Here is a 21,754-nt window from a genome sequence, read left to right on the forward strand (position 1 = left end):
AGACAGACAGACAGACAGACAGACAGACAGAGACAGACAGGAGAGAGAGTGGGGAGAGAGAAGAGCTGTGGTGGTGCAGTGATTAGAATGCTGCATTGCAGGACAACTCTGCCAACTGACAGCAGTTCGATCCTGACCGGCTCAAGGGGGACTCAGCCTTCTCTCCTTCCGAGGGGGGTAAAATGAGGAGCCAGATAAGCCGACTCTGCAAACCGCTTAGAGAGGGCTGTGAAGTGGTATATAGCTCTTATTCCTCTTGTTATTTCTAGATCGGGATCATCCAAAAAGTCATTTCTATAAAAGTTCCTATGTCACATTGAATGAACTTGGAGACAGATGTGCCAGGAGTTGTCAGCTAGCCTTTCACAGCAATTTCCTTTCTGGAAAACCCCATTCGCTTCTTTAAATAAACTCTGCTGAAATCGCTTCCGTTGGCTAATGGGGGAAACACGATGGGGATGTTTTTGGTTAATTGCTTTGTTTCACAAACCAAACGTCCTTCCTTTGCAATTAGCTTGTATTTCCTCATTTGAGTGTGACTAATAAAGGATAAGTGGCTGAAGGGCTGCACCAATGCGCGAGCCTAATGGGAGAACCCATCACTGTTGGGTCGAAGAAACATGCCACTCCGAGAGAATTGGGATTCGTCCCACTGTCGGGATCGGGCCCGACCTGATGCAATAGTCCAAATTGCACAGAGAGAGAGAGAGAGAGAAGGATTGTAATGACTTCAACCATGTAAAACTGCTTCGTCACAGTGAATATGCAGATCGTAATGTAATCTGATTGGCTGACAAAAGTATATATACATAATGCACCTGTGCATAGGCGTGGCTTGTGGCTTGGAGGTATTGTGGCTTGGTTTGGTTTAGAGTGGTTTGTGAATTAGTGTGGCTATGGCGGCTGAAGACTTGTAGCTGAATATTTATTTATTTATTTGATTTTTATGCCGCCCTTCTCTTTAGACTCAGGGTGGCTTACAACACAGAGCGGGCCTTCTCCGGGTCCTGTCAACCAAACAATGTCGCTTGGCGGAACCCAGAGGAAGAGCCTTCTCTGTGGCGGCCCCGGCCCTCTGGAACCAACTCCCCCCAGAGATTAGAATTGCCCCCAACCTCCTTGCCTTTCGAAAGTTGCTTAAAACCCACCTCTGTTGCCAGGCATGGGGGAACTGAGATATACTTTCCCCCTAGGCCTTTACAATTTTCTGTACGGTATGTCTATATGTATGATTGGTTTTTATATAATGGGCTTTTAACTGTTTTTAGTTTTGGATTTTGTTATATACTGTTTTATTGTTGTTGTTAGCCGCCCCAAGTCTGCGGAGAGGGGCGGCATACAAATTCAATCAATCAATCAATCAATCAATCAATCAATCAATCAATCAATAAATAAATAAATAAATAAATAAATAAACATGTTAGCAATAGGACTTTTTACCATAGCCAATCTATAGCCCCCACAATCCGGGTCCTCATTTTACCGACCTTGGAAGGATGGAAGGCTGAGTCAACCTTGAGACAGTGGTGAGATTTGAACCACTGACCTACAGATCTACAGGTCAGCTTCAGTGGCCTGCAGTACAGCACTCTATCTACTGCGCCACCCCGGCTCTAATATTGTAACGGAGAATAATAGATAGAGATTTGTGAGTACTTTGTATAGTAACAAATGGGTGAACAGTGTGGCCAGCTGGTAGGGAAAGCAAGTGAAATGCTTGGCTGCATAGCTAGAGGCATAACAAGCAGGAAGAGGGAGATTGTGATCCCGCTATATAGAGCGCTGGTGAGACCCCATTTGGAATACTGTGTCCAATTCTGGAGACCACACCTACAAAAAGACATTGACCAAGTGGAACGGGTCCAAAGACGGGCTACAAGAATGGTGGAAGGTCTTAAGCATAAAACGTATCAGGAAAGACTTCATGAACTCAATCTGTATAGTCTGGAGGACAGAAGGAAAAGGGGGGACATTATCTAAACATTTAAATATGTTAAAGGATTAAATAAGGTTCGGGAGAGAAGTATTTTAATAGGAAAGTGAACACAAGAACAAGGGAGCACAATCTGAGGTTAGTTGGAGGAAAGATCAGAAGCAACGTGAGAAAATATAATTTGACTGAAAGAGTAGTAGATGCTTGGAACCAGCTTCCAGCAGACATGGTTGGTAAATCCACAGTCATTGAATTTATACATGCCTGGGATAAACATAGACCCATCCTAAGATAAAATACAGGAAATAGTATAAGGGCAGACTAGATTTATTTATTTATGTATTTATGTATTTATTTATTAGATTTGTATGCTGCCCCTCTCCGTAGACTGGACCAGGAGGTCTTTTTCTGACTGTAACTTGTTGCTTGTATCCTAAGATTTTTATTAATATTGATTGTTTCTTCAATCAATATTGATTCTTGATTCATGATTATTGACAAATGTCTCTTTTTCTTTTATGTACACTGGGAGCATTTTCACCAAGACAAATTCCTTGTGTGTCCAGTCATACCTGACCAATCAAGAATTCTATTCTATTCTATTCCATTGTTCTGTTCTGTTGTATTCCATCCCATCCCCCATCTCATATTCTATTCTATTCTATTCTATTCCATTCCATATTCTATTCTATTCTATTCTATGATTCGGTCCCTTCGCCAAGCCAACCTTGAGGGTTTAACTGTTCGGTGTGGCTTATAACAGACCTGCTGACAGATCTTTAACTTTACCGGCCGCCCGGCAGCTGTAATTCTCCATATTGATTCATTTAGTTAGTTAAACCTGCAATCTAAGCTTATCACCCACCCGGTGATAAATGAAGAGTGACCTGCTTGCCCAAGTAGCTTCGGCTGATGAAGAATAGCATGGGGTTGAGGCCAGTCTCTCGCAGAAATATACTTGCCCCTTTCAACCATTTTAAATCAGAGAAGCCCCCAACTAAGGGGAAAAGATGAGCATGACTCTTTAACCTGGTCAATTATCCCAACATGAGACATGAACAGGGAGGGAGAAGAGGTATTCATACACAACCAACGTTTGGGAAGTCCGGCTTAGCAACTGCTTTGATCTTCGGGAGCACAGTGCTGCTCCCAAAGGCCACGACTCGCTCGGGGCGCCATCACTGCATGGGCCGAGAGATGCCGGTGGTGCAGGAGAGCAGGTCCCATAGCCGGAACTTGGACAGGACACTGTTGGTGTTGGCCCCAACTGCCACTCTAGACACCACAGTGAGTTTCGGCAAAAAAACTCGGTAATTTTTACCCAAATCACGCCGGTTGCACGTGCACACTCGACGGAAATGGAGCTAAGCTATGCACCTCACTTCTGCTACCGGAACAATGTTCCCGTCATTCCGGGGCGTGGCCCATCCATGGACCCACTCGCTCTCTCTTAGCTCAACCCACTTCATAGGGTTTTATTGTTGTTAAAATAGGAGGAGGAAGGGGATATATTTGCTGTCTTGAGCTATTTGTAAAAATAATAAAAGTGGGATACCAAATAAAGAATTAAAATAAAATAAAAACGACGGTGGCAAGACCGAAAGCAGCCTTCTTACCACCAAGCTCCTTGCTGCATCGGAGAGGTGGCTGCAGTCACAAGCTCCTTCTTGACGGCTGTCACTCCAGGAGACATGGCAGACTCCTTCCCAGGTGTCCCTGTGGAAAGAGGAGAAACAGTTGCCGCTCTCTTTTCTTGCAGGGCCTGATTTTTAACCGCGGGCCCACGCAGCCGAAGCTCTTCTTCAGGGAGCTTTAGAGAGGGTGAATCAGCAAGCTAAGTTCTTCCCAGTGATAGGAAAGGGATGAAATATATATACATGTATATATAGAAGTAGGAGTAGAAGAAGAATAGAAGTAGAAATATTAGTAGAATAGAAAGTAGAATAGAATAGAAGTAGAAATACTAGTAGAAAAGAAAGTAGAATAGAATAGACAAATTAACAAAGAAAAGAAAAAGAAGAATCCGAATATTACTTAGTATGGAATAAATTATATGAATGGCTGAAAGGGAGAAAAAACAGGTAAAGGATGAATTCAAATTGTCAATATTTGAATGATTAATATGAAATATATTAATATTAATATATGCATAGGGTGTACTGCCTGCGTGTTTCAACTGCCCGTAATTACAGGATAATTAGTCCAGGAAGACACACACCACACGATAAATGTCTTTATCAACAGAAAAACAGAGACAGCTCCCTTTTTAAATGTCAAAGGGGTTTTCTGGTACACACAAGACACAGGTTAAATGCAGTTCAATTGTTCACACAATAACTTGGAAATTGAGTCCAATTCTAAAGTCCAGAGAGTCCACACACAATCTTGAACAGCACAAAAACCACGATTTTGACAAAACAATGAATCAGATAAACTGCCATGAGGCTAAAACACCAGGCTGCACTTTTATCTGTAGCACTAATTACAGCAGCCCCACCCAACCACAGGTGGCCTCATTTTCTCTTGTAATAATCCTTCAGTTGTTGTCTCCTATGCATCACTCTACGCGTGCGTGGATGTGTCATTAATTCTTGTTCAGAATCCAGGGATGATACAGATGACTGATCTACTCCTGGGCTGTCTGCAAAACTCCCCTCTTCCCTGTCACTCACGCTACCTTGGTCAGAGGAGGCTTCGTCGGCAGATTCCATTGGGAGCAAAACAGGCCTGCAGCATGTGGATGTTTCCCCCACATCCACCTGCACATTCCTTGGGGCAGGACCTGGGCCAGAGCTAACCACAACAAAGGGATAATATAATTGTAGGTATTAGCCGATGCAAGCTTATTGTAAATATGGAGAAACTGTACAGCTACTGGTTTGTTTTGTATGTGTTTGTGTTTTATGTGTATTTAATAAAAATTATTTTTAAAAAGGAAAAAAGAAGAAGAGGAAGAGGAAAAGGAGAAGGAAGAAGTAGAAGTAGAAGCAATAGTAGTAAAAGGAGGAGGAAGAGGATCAAAAGGATCAGAAGAAGCAGGGAGAAGGAAAAGAAGGAGAAGGAGAAAGAAAGGGAGAAGGAAGAGGAGGAAGAAGAAGAGGAGGAGGAGGAAGCAGCAGCTGTAGTAGTAGTTTTTAAAAAGAAAAGGGGGGGGAGAAATCCAAAGTGAAAATTGCCCCTGAAAACTTCACGGATTGAACCGGCTTTCTTTCTCCGGCTTGAATTGATTGCGTGGAGCAACGTTATGAGACGACTATTAGAATTCATGGCGCGCTGCAGGAAAAGAGCTGAAATGTCAGCCGAGTAGAGAGCACAAAGTAATGGATCCTGAACTCCTGTTAGTCAAAAATGATTTTGTTTCAAATTAGAAATTGATTTCTTTTGGACACCAGCCCTTTCGCCTGCTTTCCAACTTTCGTACTGGAGCTTTGCAAGAGATTAACCTTACCCCCCTCGGTTCAGGGAGCTCTTTGATGACCCCTTTCCAAAGCTTCTTTGCAGCAAAAGCATCTCTCTCTCCCCTCTTTCTTGAAATAAATACCGTATTTTTCAGAATATAAGACACACCTTTTCGTCCCTAAAAGAGGCTGAAAATCGACATGCGTCTTATACAGTGGTACCTTGGTTCTCGAAAGCCTTCGTTTTCGTACATTTCGGATACCGAACAAAATTTTCGGCAAAAATTTGCTTTGGTATCCGAACAAAAATTCGGATACCGAACAGCCACAGAACATTTTGTTTATTATCTGAAATGGCCGATGTCTATGCCTCCTGCATGTTACACCCCCTCTCTGCAACATGGGGTGGGGGCTGAGTCCAACGAGTCCCAGGGCGACTTAGCAAAGCAGCTGTCACAAGATCTATGGGGACGACGGGGTGAGACGGAATGGGAGTCGGAATCCGACACGCCCATTCTGGCCGCCCACTTTACAGCCTCCCAGTCTCTATAGTCTAACCGCTCCAAGCTGCAGGAAGGGTGGGGGCGGCTGCAATACCGGCAGCTTTGGGGGGCTCCTTTCCTCAGTGCTTCGTCTTGTTACCTGCAGGCAGCTGCACCAACTTTCTCCTTCCCGGTGGCGTCAACGGCGGCGGCTTCCCTTCGAGGAGCAGCAGCGCCGGGAACGTCACGTGATGAAGGGAAGCCGCCGGAGCCATCTCAGCAGTTGCCGCCGCTCCAGAGGCTTCCCTTCATTACGTGACGTTCCCGACGCTGCTGCTCCTCGAAGGGAAGCCGCTGGCGCTGCCGCCGGGAAAAAGAAAGTTGGTGCAGCTGCCTGCAGGTAACAAGACGAAGCACGGAGGAAAGGAACCCCCCGAAGCTGCCGGTATTGCAGCCGCCCCCACCCTTCCTACAGCTTGGAGCGGTTAGACTATAGAGCTCCTCAGATTTTTATCCCATAGGAAATAAAGAAAATAGATTTAATTGGTTCCCAGCGAGTCAACAGGGGCTGGGAACCAATTAAATCCATTTCCATTATTTCCTATGGGATAAATAAATTCGGTACTTGACCAAATTGGTTCTCGACCACACTTCTGGAATGAATTGTGGTCAATAACTGAGGTATCACTGTACTTTGAATGTAGCTTCCCTCCCCCACCCAGCCCTAACTAGGTGCTAACAATCTTCCCAGCTCTTACCCACTTGCAAGCTCTTTCCTTGTTACTCTCTGTCAAGAATGCTTTCCAAGCCCTACGTCTTTACGGGTTTTTTTCCATTGCTCTAACTTGCTCCAAATGTTTACTTCCAGCCCTAACCAGGTGTTAACCATGTTCCCAGCTCTTACCCGCTTGCAAGCTCTTTCATTGTTACTCTTTGCGAAGAATGTTTCCCAAGCCCTAAGTCTTTGGAGGTACTTGTGTGAGTGCAGAATAATAAAATAAAATAAAAGGGCCACTTGCACCAATGATTTAAACTGCAATTAGGGGGGTCTGAATTGAATGCAATGAGACCGAGATTGAAGGGGAAACAGACTGGAAAATGGAGTTTGAAAAGGGATGAATGGCTGGCTTGCAAAGGCTGAGGGTTTAATAGTCCCAGATTGTTGATCTGACAAACACACCTGCTGGATCTCCGAGGCATGCACGCGTGTGTGAGCGCCCACCGACATACAGAGAAAGTACTAAATAAGTAATAAATTGAAAACGTTGGAAGGGTGTAATGAATTATAAATAAAGGCATAACCAGCAAGAGTTGTATCGCTACACAAAAGTGTTTAACGCATTTAAGACAGCAGGGAATGCAGAGAAATACGTAAACATATCCTGCTGGCTGATGCTCTCATCTAGGGCGAGACGTTTCTGTATTTGTATTGGCTTTAAAGAACACAGAAAAAGGAGGAATTGGACATAAGGAATGGACTCACTGGTGCTTTCTGCTGAGATATTCTCTCTCTCTCTCTCTCTCTCTCTCTCATCTATCTGTTCCTCTTCTTCATCATCTTCCATCCATCCATCCATCTTCTCTCTCTCTTTCTCTCTATCTTCTTCATCTCTCATCCATCTTCTCTTTCTCTCATCTATATATTATTATATCTATCTATCTATCTATCTATCTATCTATCTATCTATCTATCATCTATCTACATCTATCTACATCTATCTATCTACATCTATCTATCTATCTATCATCTATCTATCTATCTATCTATCTATCTATCTATCTATCTATCTATCTATCTATCTACTGTATATCTATCTACATCTATCTATCTATCTATCTATATCTATCTATCTATCTATCTATCTATCTATCTATCTATCTATCTATCATCTATCCATCTATCCATCTATATCTATCTATCTATCTATCTATCTATCTATCTATCTATCTATCTATCTATATCTCTGTCTATCATCAATCAATCAACCAACCCATCTACCTACCACAAGGTCACCTGAGTAGTGCAGATGGATTTCCAGAGGAAAAAAATTGCAGCCTACAGGAACTGTTTGCACCAATCAGGTGACCCTGAGGACACATTTACCTATCTCCAGGTGGCCACAACCACCCTCTAAAACAGTGTTTCTCAACCTCAGCCGCTGGAAGAGGGTTGGACTTCAACTCCCAGAATTCCTCAGCCAGCAGAATTCTCCCTGAGACTTCTGGGAGTTGAAGTCCACTCCTCTTCCAATGGCTGAGGTTGAGAATCGCTGCTCTAAAAGGATGCCAATGACCAGCTGTCTGCAAGGAACATCAATCCTTCCATTCCCCACCATCCAGTCAGAGCTGAAGAAGCTTCTGAGATGAGAAGTGAAATGTCTTAAAAAAAAAACACCACCTTTGGGAACATCAATCTATCTGACAAAAATAATAAGCAAAAGCAAAACGTGTCTCACCTCGTTTGGATCGGATGGGCTCCTTCTTCGCGCTGTCCCAAAGAGTGGGGCCGTCTGCGTCACTACTGAAGCCCATGCTCTTCATCCCCGACTCGACCCTCTCGTTTCCTTCTGATGCTCGGAAGCTTCTCCCGGACGGTGTCCTTAAAAGGCAACCTTCGCAGTCCATCTTGGGGGAACTGGAAGAGAGAAGAAAAAGGAAGAGTGGGGTTAGAGGGGTCTTAATTTTTTTTAAAGGTGCTTCTCTTCAACCTTCAACCTGTGTTTAACATCAAAGTAGAGTACAGAGTCCTAGGGCTGGAAGGGACCTTGGAGGTCTTCTAGTCCAACCTGCAGCTCAAGCAGGAGACCCTGTTGTCATGGTTCCAGATAGCATCCAAACTAAATCAGAATCCAAGTCAAAGTTCTCCTCAAAGTTCCAATGTATTGGCGGTGCCATCCTGAGTTTCCTACCCAGTTGAAAGTTCACCTTCCTTTCCCCCTCTACCAACACACTTGTTACGTTGCCTACTTAAAACTCTGCAATTTTTTTCCTCTGGAAATCCATTCATACTTCCACACTATTCCAAGGGTATTCATCCCAAACTATATAGCTAAAAGTCGGTGTTCTGTTGGGCTCTCTGGTAGACTCCTCCCAAAAATTCACAGGTACAAATTTCAGACACACACACGTTTGAAAATTCAAAACAATGTTTTTTATAATGAAAATTCACTTAAACTAAGCCCTCTTTTGGTATAGCAAAGAGCACTCGTCTCCAAACAAACTGGTAATTTGTACAAGTCCCTGAGATACTTAGCTTGCAGCTGTGAGGCAATTCACAGTCCTTCTTCTTTCACAAAGTGAAACACACTTTGCTCTGGTTTAGTTTCAAAGCGGGGGGAAAACAGCACACAAAAAGTCAAAGTCAGTAAAGCAGTCACGAAACACAACGATCAGATAATCCTCCACAATGGCCAAACCTATTTATAGCAGCCTCGCTAATGACTATAGCTCCACCCAACCACAGGTGGCCTCATTTTCTTTGATAATAATCTCTCAGTTGTTGCTGCCTATGCATCGCTCTCTGCATGCGTGGCTGTATCATTAACTCTTGTTCCGAATCCAAGGAGGAGCTAGATAATTGATCTCCTTCTGAGCTGTCTGCCACACTTTCCTCCTCCCTGTCACTCATGTCTTCTTGGTCAGAGGAGCCTTCATCAGCAGATTCCACCAGGGGCAAAACAGGCCTGCAGCATGTGGATGTCTCCCCCACATCCACAGTCCTTGGGGCAGGAGCAGGTCCAGAGCTAACCACAACAATAATAAAAGGGAATTTCTGTTCTGTTCCAACGTCGAGTCCCCCTACCCTCCCCCATATCTGATGCACTCCACCAGATTAACTAATAAAGGTTTTACTATTTACAAAATATGTAGTTTGAGTCTTTTCGGAAAGAAGGTAAACTTTAGCAAAAGCATCACCACACTGATTATAAAGTCTTATCAAATGACCAGAGTCCCAGCAATAGATAAACATGGCAGTAATCACCAAGCTGAAACAAGATTCAGTACCATAGACTTACAGAAGTTGGCTGGAAGCCTGGAGCTCATCAAGAAAGCCAACAATGTGGTTCTTTTAAACACAAGCGAACACAAGAGGGGAAACTACCGGTAGATTTCTAGGATGAACTGTGTTGTTCTCTGTGCTGAAGCGTCATGTGAACACTGTTCTGCCTGACTGACTCAGGCTATGCGTAACAGTCCAAGGAAAAGAAATCAAACACACACGTGCTCTGCTAATCAGCAAACTTGTATTAAATAAACAAAAAAGGGTTACTCAAAACAGTTCGTAGTGTCCAAAAACAATGCAAGGCTTACTTCAGCCGCATACAAAAACACAGGGAAAAACAAACAAAGACAACCTGGAATGAGCAAAGATGTTTCAGGAGTCCTTTTGAATCTTTGGAGCAAACAGCAAGTCCCAGAGTTTTCACCTCCCGCTTGTCTGAAAAAGCTGGGTTGAAAACTCCAACGGCACGGAACAGAAACTTCAGAGCAGGAACCACAAAATAACACAGATAAACAGCCATAGTTTGCCTTGGCCTTTGTTCCCTTTTATCCCTTTAGCCCTCATTAAGGGAACCACACCCAGCCCTCAGTATAAGAACCACACCCAGCCCAGGTGCTCCTATAATGACTTGTAATATTCCTTAAAGCGATCCCTTCTTTGCATAGCTCTTCGGCTACGCAGATCAATATATCAAGAACCCAGGGACGAAAGACTGTCTGAGGGACTGCATGCCAAATCCCCTGGGCTGTCTGCTGAATCCTGCGTCCCAGTGGCCTCGTCCTCCTGGCTGTCTGCCACGTCTTCCTGGCTGTCTGCCACATCTTCCTGGCTGTCTGCCACATCTTCCTGGCTGTCAGCCAGACTTTCACATTCACTTTGTGCCGCATCTCTCCCATCCGTGGGAGCAACGGCTGGCCCAGGCCCAAACACAACAAACACCATCTTAAATACCCCAAGAGTGTGGCCCAGTAGCCAGCAGTGCTACTCCCAAGTAAACTTCCTCCTGAATAACCACTCATGCCTCCTACAGGCCCTGCGAACCCTAGATCCAGAAGAGGCTCCTCCTTTTCTCCTGAGTCTCTAATCTTAGGAAGTGCAGAAGGCCCTGGCTACTCATTAGCTTATGACACCATGTCCTCTTCACTGCCAGTCTCAGGTGCCAGGAACATAGGGCGTCTGTACCTCACATCCACTGTCTCTGGGTCCTGTGGGTCCAGTCACTCATGCCCTCATCACTTCGAGGCTCGACTACTGTAATGCTCTCTACATGGGGCTACCTTTAAAAAGTGTTCGGAAACTTCAGATCGTGCAGAATGCAGCTGAGAGAGCAATCATGGGCTTCCCTAGGTATGCCCATGTCACACCAACACTCCGCAGTCTGCATTGGTTGCCGATTAGTTTCCGGTCACAATTCAAAGTGTTGGTCATTACCTATAAAGCCCTTCATGGCACCGGACCAGGGTATCTACGAGACCGCCTTCTGCCGCACGAATCCCAGCGACCGGTTAGGTCCCACAGAGTGGGCCTTCTCCGGCTCCCGTCAACAAAACAATGTCGCTTGGCGGGGCCCAGGGGAAAAGCCTTCTCTGTGGCGGCCCTGGCCCTCTGGAACCAACTCCCCCCAGAGATTAGAATAGCCCCCACCCTCGTTGCCTTTCGTAAGCTCCTCAAAACCCACCTCTGCTGTCAGGCATGGGGGAACTGAGATAATCTTTTCCCCTAGGCTTCTACAATTTATGCATGGTATGTTTGTTTGTATGGATGTTTAGTTTTATAATAAGGGGTTTTTTTTAGTTGTTTTTAGTATTGGATTTACATGATGTTTTTTATTACTGTTGTTAGCCGCCCCGAGTCTACGGAGAGGGGCGGCATACAAATCCAATAAATAAAGAAATAAGTAAGTAAGTAAGTAAGTAAGTAAGTAAGTAAGTAAGTAAGTAAGTAAGTAAATAAATTACTAATTGTGCAGGGCGCAAACAGGCCACAACAATTTCATTGTCAGGTGCCCCACGCGCTTTATCTAAACTTGTACCCAAATGAACCATTTGACGTGATGATTTCTTCTGATGCTTTTATAAGCCAGGCCTGGCTTCGGAGAGAGAGATAGAGAGAATGGCAAATTGTTTTTAAAAATGTCATTCAGGACCACCCTCCACCCCCTTGCTAAAGATTGTTCCTTAAAACAAAATGAGGAGATGGGATGGGGAGGGTGGGGGCGAAGATAAGAAAGGATAGGAGAGAAAAGAGAAGAGACAAAAGAGAAAAGAAAGTTAACCTTTTGTTTTATTGAATTAAAATGCCACGGCAATGCCGATGTAGTCTTTGGAGACTAAAATACTTTTTTTTTTTAAGCGAGAAGAATAGCTGTCATTTATTAGACACAAAGAACAATTACTTGATGGGAAGCCTTCTGACAAAAAGCAGATTGGTATTCCTGTCATAGAAAAATAAAATAAATGCATTATACGGCGGGGGGGGGCGGCAGGGAGGGAGGGAGGCGCAGACCTCAGAGACTTGAATAATTTAAAACTGCATTTGGCGCAATTTGAATTTTTTCTTCAGGGAGGCGAAGTTAAATACCTTTAATTTGTTCTAATTATTTCAAATTTGCAAGTTAATTACGGCTGATGGTTAAATAACAAAAAAGGACGGATCCTCTCTGCAGAGTTTTTGCGTGGTAGGTTTTTTTTTTTTTACCTCCTACCCTCCGCATTACTTAAAGTCTGATTTGGAGGCTGCATGAATTAACTCTCTAAATAATCGCACAGTTTGACTTAATGGCTCAGGAAAATGAGCCTTCTGATCCCTCCGAATAACCATTAACGGACATTAGGAAGGCTACTGGGACCCGCGCTGCTTACATTCCAAGTATTTTTTAATGGGGTCTTATTTACCAATCTTTATATACTGCTCAAGTTACGGCACTAATACGGCTTCATTAAGTCTGCTTGAAGAGAAGGGGAGAAATGTCACACACACACACACAGACGAAAAATAAAAAATAAAAATAAACTGACGTCTTGCTCCGAAAGGGGCGAAATTTGTGTTTAAATTAAAAACCAGCCGAGAATGGTGGAATTTAACTCATTTGCGAATGTTGGATGAGCCAATCCAGCCAAATAAGAGCAAAGTCCTTCACCTAGGCAGAAAAAACCCTGGGCACACATACAACCTGGGAGAAACCCCTCTTAGCAGTAGCGACTGCGAAAGAGACCTCGGAGTCTTGGTGAACATGAGCCAACAATGTGCAGCAGCAGCTAAAAAAAGCCAACACAATCCTAAGCTGCATGAACAGGGGAATACACTCCAAGACCAGGGAAGTCTTAATACCACTCCACTACGCCCTGGTCCAACCACACCTGGAGTACTGTATTCAGTTCTGGTCACCACACTTCAAAAGAGACATTGAAACTCTGGAGAAGGTGCAAAAAATAACAACCAAGATGATTAAGGGATTGGAAACCAAGACTTACGAAGAGAGATTGAGGGAACTTGGCATGGATAGCCTAGAGGAAAGGAGGGCCAGAGCGGACATGATAGCAGTCTACAAGTATACGAGGGGATGTCACAGAGAGGAGGGGATCACTTTATTCTTCAGGGCACCAGAGGGCCGGACGAGGAACAATGGCTGGAAGCTGACCAAGGAGAGATTCAACATGGAGATAAGGAGGAACTTCCTGACGGTCAGAGCGATCAACCAATGGAACAACCTACCAGCGGACGTTGTGAACTCCAACACTCTGGACATTTTTAAGAGAAGATTGAACTGCCACTTGACTGGTGTACTATAGGGTTCCTGCTTGGGCAGGGGGTTGAACTCGATGGCCTTCATGGTCCCTTTCAACTCTAACATACATACATACATACATACATACATACATACATACATACATACATACATAATAAAGTTGGAAGGGACCTTGGAGGTCTTCTAGTCCAACTCTTTGCAGGAGACCCTACATCATTCTGGATAAATCACGGTCCAATTTCTTCTTTAAAAACTCCAGTGATGGGGCACCCACACCTTCGAGAGGCAAGCCATTTCAGTGATTAACTGTTCTCCCTGTCAGGAAATTTCTCCTTAATTCTATGCTGGATGCCTCTTTGATAAGTTTCCACTGATTACTCCTTGTCTTGTCCCAAATATACTTTGGAGAATAATTTGACCATTTCTTCTCTGTGACAGCCCCTGGCTTTAAATGTTGGAAGATTGCTATCATGGAAACATAGAAGATTGATGGCAGAAAAACACCTCATGGTCCATCTAGTTTTAAGCATAAAACGTATCAGGAAAGACTCAATGAACTCAATCTGTATAGTCTGGAGGACAGAAGGAAAAGGGGGGACATGATCGAAACATTTAAATATATTAAAGGGTTAAATAAGGTTCAGGAGGGAAGTGTTTTTAATAGGAAAGTGAACACAAGAACAAGGGGACACAATCTGAAGTTAGTTGGGGGAAAGATCAAAAGCAACATGAGAAAATATTATTTTACTGAAAGAGTTGTAGATCCTTGGAACAAACTTCCAGCAGACGTGGTTGGTAAATCCACAGTAACTGAATGTAAACATGCCTGGGATAAACATATATCCATCCTAAGATAAAATACAGAAAATAGTATAAGGGCAGACTAGATGGACCATGAGGTCTTTTTCTGCCATCAGACTTCTATGTTTCTATGTTTCTATGAATTTCACTTGTATTTCTCTGGCTCGTCGGCTCTTGCAAAATAACCAGAGTTTCCAGCCTCTCCTAGTGATGCTATTTTCTATTGTCAGATCGTCTCCGGAATTAATTATTTTTCGGATGTTTGTTTTCCAAAAGGGGGGGGAAAGGCAATGTGTAAATTTAATCATCTATCAAGCGATCACAGTCACCTAGTTCTCATTAAAGACGTTCCTATTTATAAAAGGTAGGTTAAACAGTGCAAAATCCATCCCCAGAGAAAACACCTAGACCAGAATACAGGTAGTCCTCGGGTTACGACCGCAACCAAGCCCAACATTTCTGTTCTAAGCGAGACAGTCGTCACATGGAGTTTTGTCCCTTTTTATGACCTTCCTTGCCATTGTTGTTAAACAAATCGCTGCCGTGGATGAGCTAGCAACCCCGTTGTTAAGCGAATCTGGCTTCCCCATTGAATTTTATTGATGGATTGATTGATTGATTGATTAAACTATGAAAGAGCTTGCAAGTGGGTAAGAGCTGGGAACATTGTTAGCACCTGGAAAGAAACATTCGGAGCAAGTAGAGCAATAGAAAAAACCCTGCAAAGACTTAGGGCTTGGAAAACATTCTTCGCAGAGAGAAACCATGAAAGAGCTTGCAAGCCGGGAAGAGCTGGGAACATGGTTAGCAGCTAGTTAGGGCTGGAAGGGGGAAAAAAGAAAAGAGCTACATTCAGAGTATAAGATACACCCAAAATATCAGCCTCTTTTAGGGAGAAAAAAGGTGCATCTTATACTCTGAAAAATATGATAAATTTTTATTTATTATTTATTTTATTTTATTTATTCATTTGTCCAATGCACAAATACATAGGAAGAAAAATAGACATGTGGTAATATATGTAAAGGTAAAAGTGAACTTAGAGGAGAGGATATATGAAAGAAAGAAAATATATATGATAGGTGAGAGAAAGGAAAGACAATTGGACAGGGGACGAAAGGCACACCAGTGCACTTATGTACGCCCCTTACTGGCCTCTTAGGAACCTGGAGAGGTCAATCGTGGAGAGTCTAAGGGAGAAATGTTGGGGGTTAGGGGTTGACACAATTGAGTCCGGCAATGAGTTCCACGCTTCGATAACTTGATTGTTGAAATCATATTTTTTACAGTCAAGTTTGGCGCGGTTCGTATTAAGTTTGAATCTGTTGTGTGCTCTTGTGTTGTTGCGGTTGAAGCTGAAGTAGTCATTGACCGGTAGGACGTTGCAGCATATGATCTTGTGGGCAATACTCAAATCGTGTTTTAGGCACCGTAGTTCTAGGCTTTCTAGGCCCAGGATTGTGAGTCTATTTTCGTAGGATATTCTGTTTCGAGTGGAGGAGCGAAGGGCTCTTCTGGTGAAATATTAGTGTTAACTAACTTAACACCTGTGGTAAGAAAGGTCGTAAGATTGGGCAAAACGAACTATGCAACTGTCTTTCTTAGCCTTGGAAATTTTGAGCTTGTTTTGGTCGTAGGCTGAGGACTCCAGAAATCTTTGTGGCTAGAGTGTGCCATGCGCAGCACCTGCCGACAAGTGCACGATCTCTCCATAAAAATCCCAAAAAGATCAGACGCTGCAGCTTCTAAAATTAGGACCTCGGTTAAATGAAAGTTCACCTGCACAATAACTGCAGCCGGATTCTGGGTCATAAGGACTAAACGTAATGAGGTCAAGACTATGAAAAGGCCACTCATAATGAACTTCATCGCATTATGAATGCCACGGGTAGTGGCTTTATCGCATCTCATTAATGCTCCTATAAAAACTGAGCGAACCAGATCGTTCTTCCGGCCTCCTGGATCTGTTCATGAAGTTGGATATAGAGAAGGAACGTGTTCATCACCAAACCCTCAAAGCTTTACCCTTAGACTATCCACTGTTGACCTCATCCGATTGCTAAGAGGTCAGTAAGGGGCCTGCATAAGTGCACCCGCGTGCCTTCCGTCCCGTCCTCATGTTTCCTTCTTATGTATATAAACAATGTTATATCTATGTATATCTAAATTTGCAAATCCCAAATTTGAGACTGAGATATTAGATAGAAATAATACAGAGATACAAAGTCTATGTCTGTCTGTCTTTCTGTCTATCTATCTGTTTATCTACCTCTATCATCTATCTATCTGTCTGTCTGTCTGTCTGTCTGTCTATATATCTATCTATGTATCTATGTATCTATCTATCTATCTATCTATCTATCTATCTATCTATCTATCTATCTATCTATCCATCAAGTATCTATAATTTGTCTATCTGTCCATCCATCCATCCAATCATGTGACTAGGGGGTCTATAAGAGTTTGGAGAGGAAAGGAAAGAGGAAAACAAAAACTAAGAACTTGGTCTCTCTCTCTCTCTGTGTGTGTGTGTATATATATGTGTGTGTGTGTGTGTGTGTGTGTGTGTGTTGTTTTTGTTTTTTGTTGAACTTGAAAATTAAGGGAGACTAGGATAGATCTATTTCAGCCTTATTTTGGCCTCATCAGCTAGCCATACCCTCACTGGGACTTGAACCTGCAACCTTTGCCTTGTAAGGCAGAGAATTAATCTCTAGGCTAAAGTATCCAATCCCTTCAGCTCAATATATATATTGAATATATATTCAATACACCAGGGTGATTCGACACAAAAATATGTAACCCTTCCCTGGTGCAGAGCTGAAGGGATTGGATACTGTAGCCTAGAGGATAATTCTCTGCCTTACAAGGCAAAGGTTGCAGGTTCAAGTCCCAGTGGGTATGGCTAGCTGATGAGGCCAAAATAAGGCCGAAATAGATCTATCATAGTCTCCCTTAATTTTCAAATTCAGCAAAAAAACATGTGACATATATATATACACACACAGAGAGAGTGATCCCTCATTTTTCATTGGGGATGGGTTCCAAGACCACCCGTGAAAAATGAATTTCCGTGAAGTAAAGGAACATATTTTTTAATGTATTTAACAAGTATTTGGACTTTTAAAACCCACTCTTTGCATTAAACAGTCATTCTATAAGGTTTCTCAGCTGGAACTACATGTGATATCCTACCAGTTTCTTTAACAGAATAGTACTGTAGAATAATTTTATGAATTTTTAATGGATTTAATGGATTTAAGCCCACTTTGAAAACCTGTGAAATAGTGAATCCGCAAAACCATGAAGTACCGAGGGATTACTGTGTATATATATGCCTGCCTACCTATCAATCAATCTAATCTACGGATCTGCCTCTATCCATCTAATTATCTACCTCCCTTACCTTTCCATCTATCCATCCATCCATCTCTATCTACAGAGAGATTGGTAACTGAAGGACCATAAAAACACAGAAACAGAAGACTGACAGCAGAAAAAGACCTCATGGTCCATCTAATCTGCCCTTATACTATTTCCTGTATTTTATCTTAGGATGGATATATGTTTATCCCAGGCATGTTTCAATTCATTTACTGCTGGAAGTTTGTTCCAAGGATCTACTCCTCTTTCAGTAAAATAATATTTTCTCATGTTGCTTTTGATCTTTTCCCCAACTAACTTCAGATTGTGTCCCCTTGTTCTTGTGTTCACTTTCCTATTAAAAACACTTCCTCCTGAACCTTATTTAACCCTTTAACATATTTAAATGTTTCGATCATGTCCCCCTTTTTCCTTCCAGTAATGAATCCTGGGCAAAAAGAACAGAAAACCCACCCAAGGCGTTCAAACGCTGTCCGTTTTGTCTGATAACGGAAGAGCAATGCCAGCCTCCAAAGGACAGAGGTGTCCTTCATTGGAGCCTGCTGCGTCTCAGCTTCTCCGAGGCTTCACACCGACATCTGCTAGGCAACGACGGGCAACGGACTCCATCTGTGGCAAAGATATGGGCCCTATTGACAAGTCCGATTTCTCTCTCCCAGCAAGCCCAGCCTTCTCGTTTTTTTTCTCTAGATGCATCCAGGGACATTTCATTGTCCGAGTTAAGTGGCTGACCTGCTGTTATTCTTATTTTTACTTTTTTTCCCCACCCTCTTCAAAAGCTACAAGCATCAACACGCTGGCAGGTAAGCCTGGCTGTTTGACGAGAGAGTGACAAGTGGGTTAAGCAGAAATTCCTGTTAGCTCAGGGAGACAGGAGAGAGGAGAGTAGGAGGAGAAGGGGGAGAGAATTAAACCGTTGCCAGCCATTTGGAAACCGAGTCCGTCCGAAGCTGTCAAGATGTCAGTTTAAAAGCAGCTAGGAAGGAAGAGATGGGTGAAGATGGGACAAGCAAAGTCGCAGGTGAGAGTCAATGATGGGGGGGGGAGCCTTTGGGGTGTTATTAAAGCACCTCCAGAGCAATTCACAAAGAGTTGTGTTTTGCAGAAAACCCTGGATGAACGCAACACTGCTTGGCACCTGCTCCTCCTGAAGCTTCAACAGCCATGCATAACGTGGGGGTCAGGTTGGAAAAGAATTGAGAGCCCCCCCCCCCAGAGGCTGGAGGCGGAAACATATGAAGAACGGTGGTGGGAATTGGGTACATCTAGTCTGATGGAAAGAGGGGAGACACGATAGCAGTGTTTTATATTTGAAGGGCTACTACAAACATTTAAATATGTTAAAGGGTTAAATAAGGTCCAGGAGGGAAGTGTTTTTAATAGGAAAGTGAACACAAGAACAAGGGGACACAATCTGAGGTTAGTTGAGGGAAAGATCAGAAGCAACGTGAGAAAATATTATTTTACTGAAAGAGTAGTAGATCCTTGGAACAAACTTCCAGCAGACGTGGTAGATAAATCCACAGTAACTGAATTTAAACATGCCTGGGATAAACATATATCCATCCTAAGATAAAATACAGGAAATAGTATAAGGGCAGACTAGATGGACCATGAGGTCTTTTTCTGCCGTCAATCTTCTATGTTTCTATGTTTATTAGATTTTAGTCACTCTTACTCAGAAAAGACACGGGGACAATTTAATTCAGCACCTTGGACAGCTCTTTGCGAGTTCAGTTGCCTGGGATAAACATATATCCATCCTAAGATAAAATACAGAAAATAGTATAAGGGCAGACTAGATGGACCATGAGGTCTTTTTCTGCCGTCAGACTTCTATGTTTCTATGTAAAGAGGAGGGGGGTGGTCAACTTATTTTCCAAAGCAGCCGAAAGCAAGACACGAAATAATGGATGGAAAGTTATCAAGGAGAGAAGCAAACTGGAACTAACTTCCTAACAGGGAAAACAATTAACCAGTGGAACGGCTTGCTACCAGAAGTTGAGGGTGCTCCCATTGCTGGAGATAGCCCCTGTCTGAAATGGTACAGGGTTTCCTGCCTGGTTTAGGTGGTCGGACTAGGAAACCTCTAAGGTCCCTTTCCAAACTGGTGGTTTTCTCTTCAAAGAAGAAGAGAGGATCAACTTATTCTCCAAAGGACCTGAAGGCAGGACAAGAAGCAAAGGATGGGGAATAGTCAAGGAGAGAGAAGCAACCTAGAAGGAATTTCCTGATAGTTAGGACAATTAGCCAGTGGAGCAGCTTGCCACCAGAAGTTGTGGGGGCTCCATCACAGGAAGTTTTTAAGAAGAGACTGGATAGACATTTGTCTGAAATTGTATAAGATTTTCTGCTTCACCAAGGGGTTGGACTAGAAGAACTCCAAGGTCCCTTCCAACTCTGAAATTATATAGAGTTTTCTGCTTAGGCAGGAGGTTGGACTAGAAGACCTCCAAGGTCCCTTTTAACTCTGTTATTCTTTTACTTAATCCGTGGAATGGCTTACTTCCAGAAGTTGTGGTGCTCCGTCACTGAGTCTTACGACAAGGGTGGCATAGAAATCTATTCAATAAAATAAATAATAAATAATCACTGGAGATTTTAAAGAAAGGATTCCTGCCTAAGCAAGGGGCTGGACTAGAAGACCTCCAAGGTCCCGTCCAACGCTCTTATTCTGCTAAAGGGGAAAGGGGAAATCTACAGAAAGTGCGGCTGCAGCTCCAGAAATAACTACAATCCAATTTGATATTTTTAAACATCTTTTTTGCAACACAAAACTGGGAGAGAAGGAAAGCCACCAGGCGGATGACACGGGCACCGGTGCGAGTTCAGCAGCTTGGCGAGCAAATAATAATGTGTTTCTTTAACATGGTGATGAAACAAAATAAAATAAATTCCTTGTCAATTTTTTGTCAACAGCATGTGCTCCTTCCTCTCTCGCCTATATTCTGATAAAAGCCAACATTTCCCTCCCCGGAAAGATCATCCTAACAACCCACCTACAACCGAAGGCAAGAAAATTGCGGTGAAATTTTTAGTTTGACATTTCCCGCTAAGTAAAAATATCAGCGGGGGAAGGGAGGGGGCTCAGACTCCAGCAGGAGGGCTTCTCCTCCAGATACCCCACATCAGACTAGCTGCCAAAGAAATAACGATATACAGACATCTTCCCGAGAGCCACAGTAGCCAACAAAGAGAGATGAATGGTAAATTGATGAAAAATGTTTGCTTGAGATTGAAGAATTATTATTTTTTGCTTAGGTGCCAAAAGGGCACGCGCATGGGCAATAGCGTGCATGCGCATGCCCACATCCATAATGCAATGACCTCTCCTCCACAAATCCACACATGCAATCTCCCCTGCTGCCCCTCCCATGCATGCGAGAAGGCCTCACTGAAGCCTCCAGCCTTCCGGTAGGCCCAAAAGGCCTTACTGAAGCCTTCAGCTTTCCAGTAGGCCCAACAGGCCTCACTGATGTCTCCAGACTCAGTAGGCCCAACAGGTCTCACTGAAACCTCCAACCTTCTGGTAGGCCCAACAGGTCTCACTGATGTCTCCAGACTCAGTAGGCTGAACAGGCCTCACTGAAACCTCCAACTTTCCGGTAGGCCTAACAGGTCTCACTGAAGCCTCCAGATTTTTGGAAGGCCCAATAGGCAGAGCAGGCCTCCAGACTTCCAATAGGTCCAACAGGCCTCACTGAAGCCTCCGATGTCCGGTAGGCCCAACAGGCCTCACTGAAGCCTCTATACATCTGGCAGGCCGAACAGGCCTCACTGAAGCCTCCAGACTTCCGGTAGGCCTCACAGGCCTCACTAAAGCCCCCAGACCTCCGGTAGGCCCAACAGGCCTCACTGAAGCCTCCAGACTTCCAGCAGGCCTTACAGGCCTCACTAAAGCCCCCAGACCTCCGGTAGGCCCAACAGGCTTCACTGAAGCCTCCAGACTTCCAGCAGGCCTCACAGGCCTCACTAAAGCCCCCAGACCTCCGGTAGGCCCAACAG

The 21,754-nt window shown here is 43.6% G+C and overlaps 1 protein-coding gene across 1 annotated transcript in view; it reads right to left on the bottom strand.

The window, feature by feature from the left end:
• Nucleotides 1–21,754, bottom strand: part of KIAA1328 (KIAA1328 ortholog) — a 176,254-nt gene that overhangs the window by 33,574 nt on the left and 120,926 nt on the right. The window contains 2 exon segments of the mRNA XM_070743646.1: nt 3,550–3,649; nt 8,270–8,448. Coding sequence (XP_070599747.1) covers nt 3,550–3,649; nt 8,270–8,448 — 279 coding nt within the window.

This window comes from Erythrolamprus reginae, chromosome 2, assembly GCF_031021105.1.
Source record: "Erythrolamprus reginae isolate rEryReg1 chromosome 2, rEryReg1.hap1, whole genome shotgun sequence".
In the NCBI taxonomy this organism is placed as follows: domain Eukaryota; kingdom Metazoa; phylum Chordata; class Lepidosauria; order Squamata; family Dipsadidae; genus Erythrolamprus; species Erythrolamprus reginae.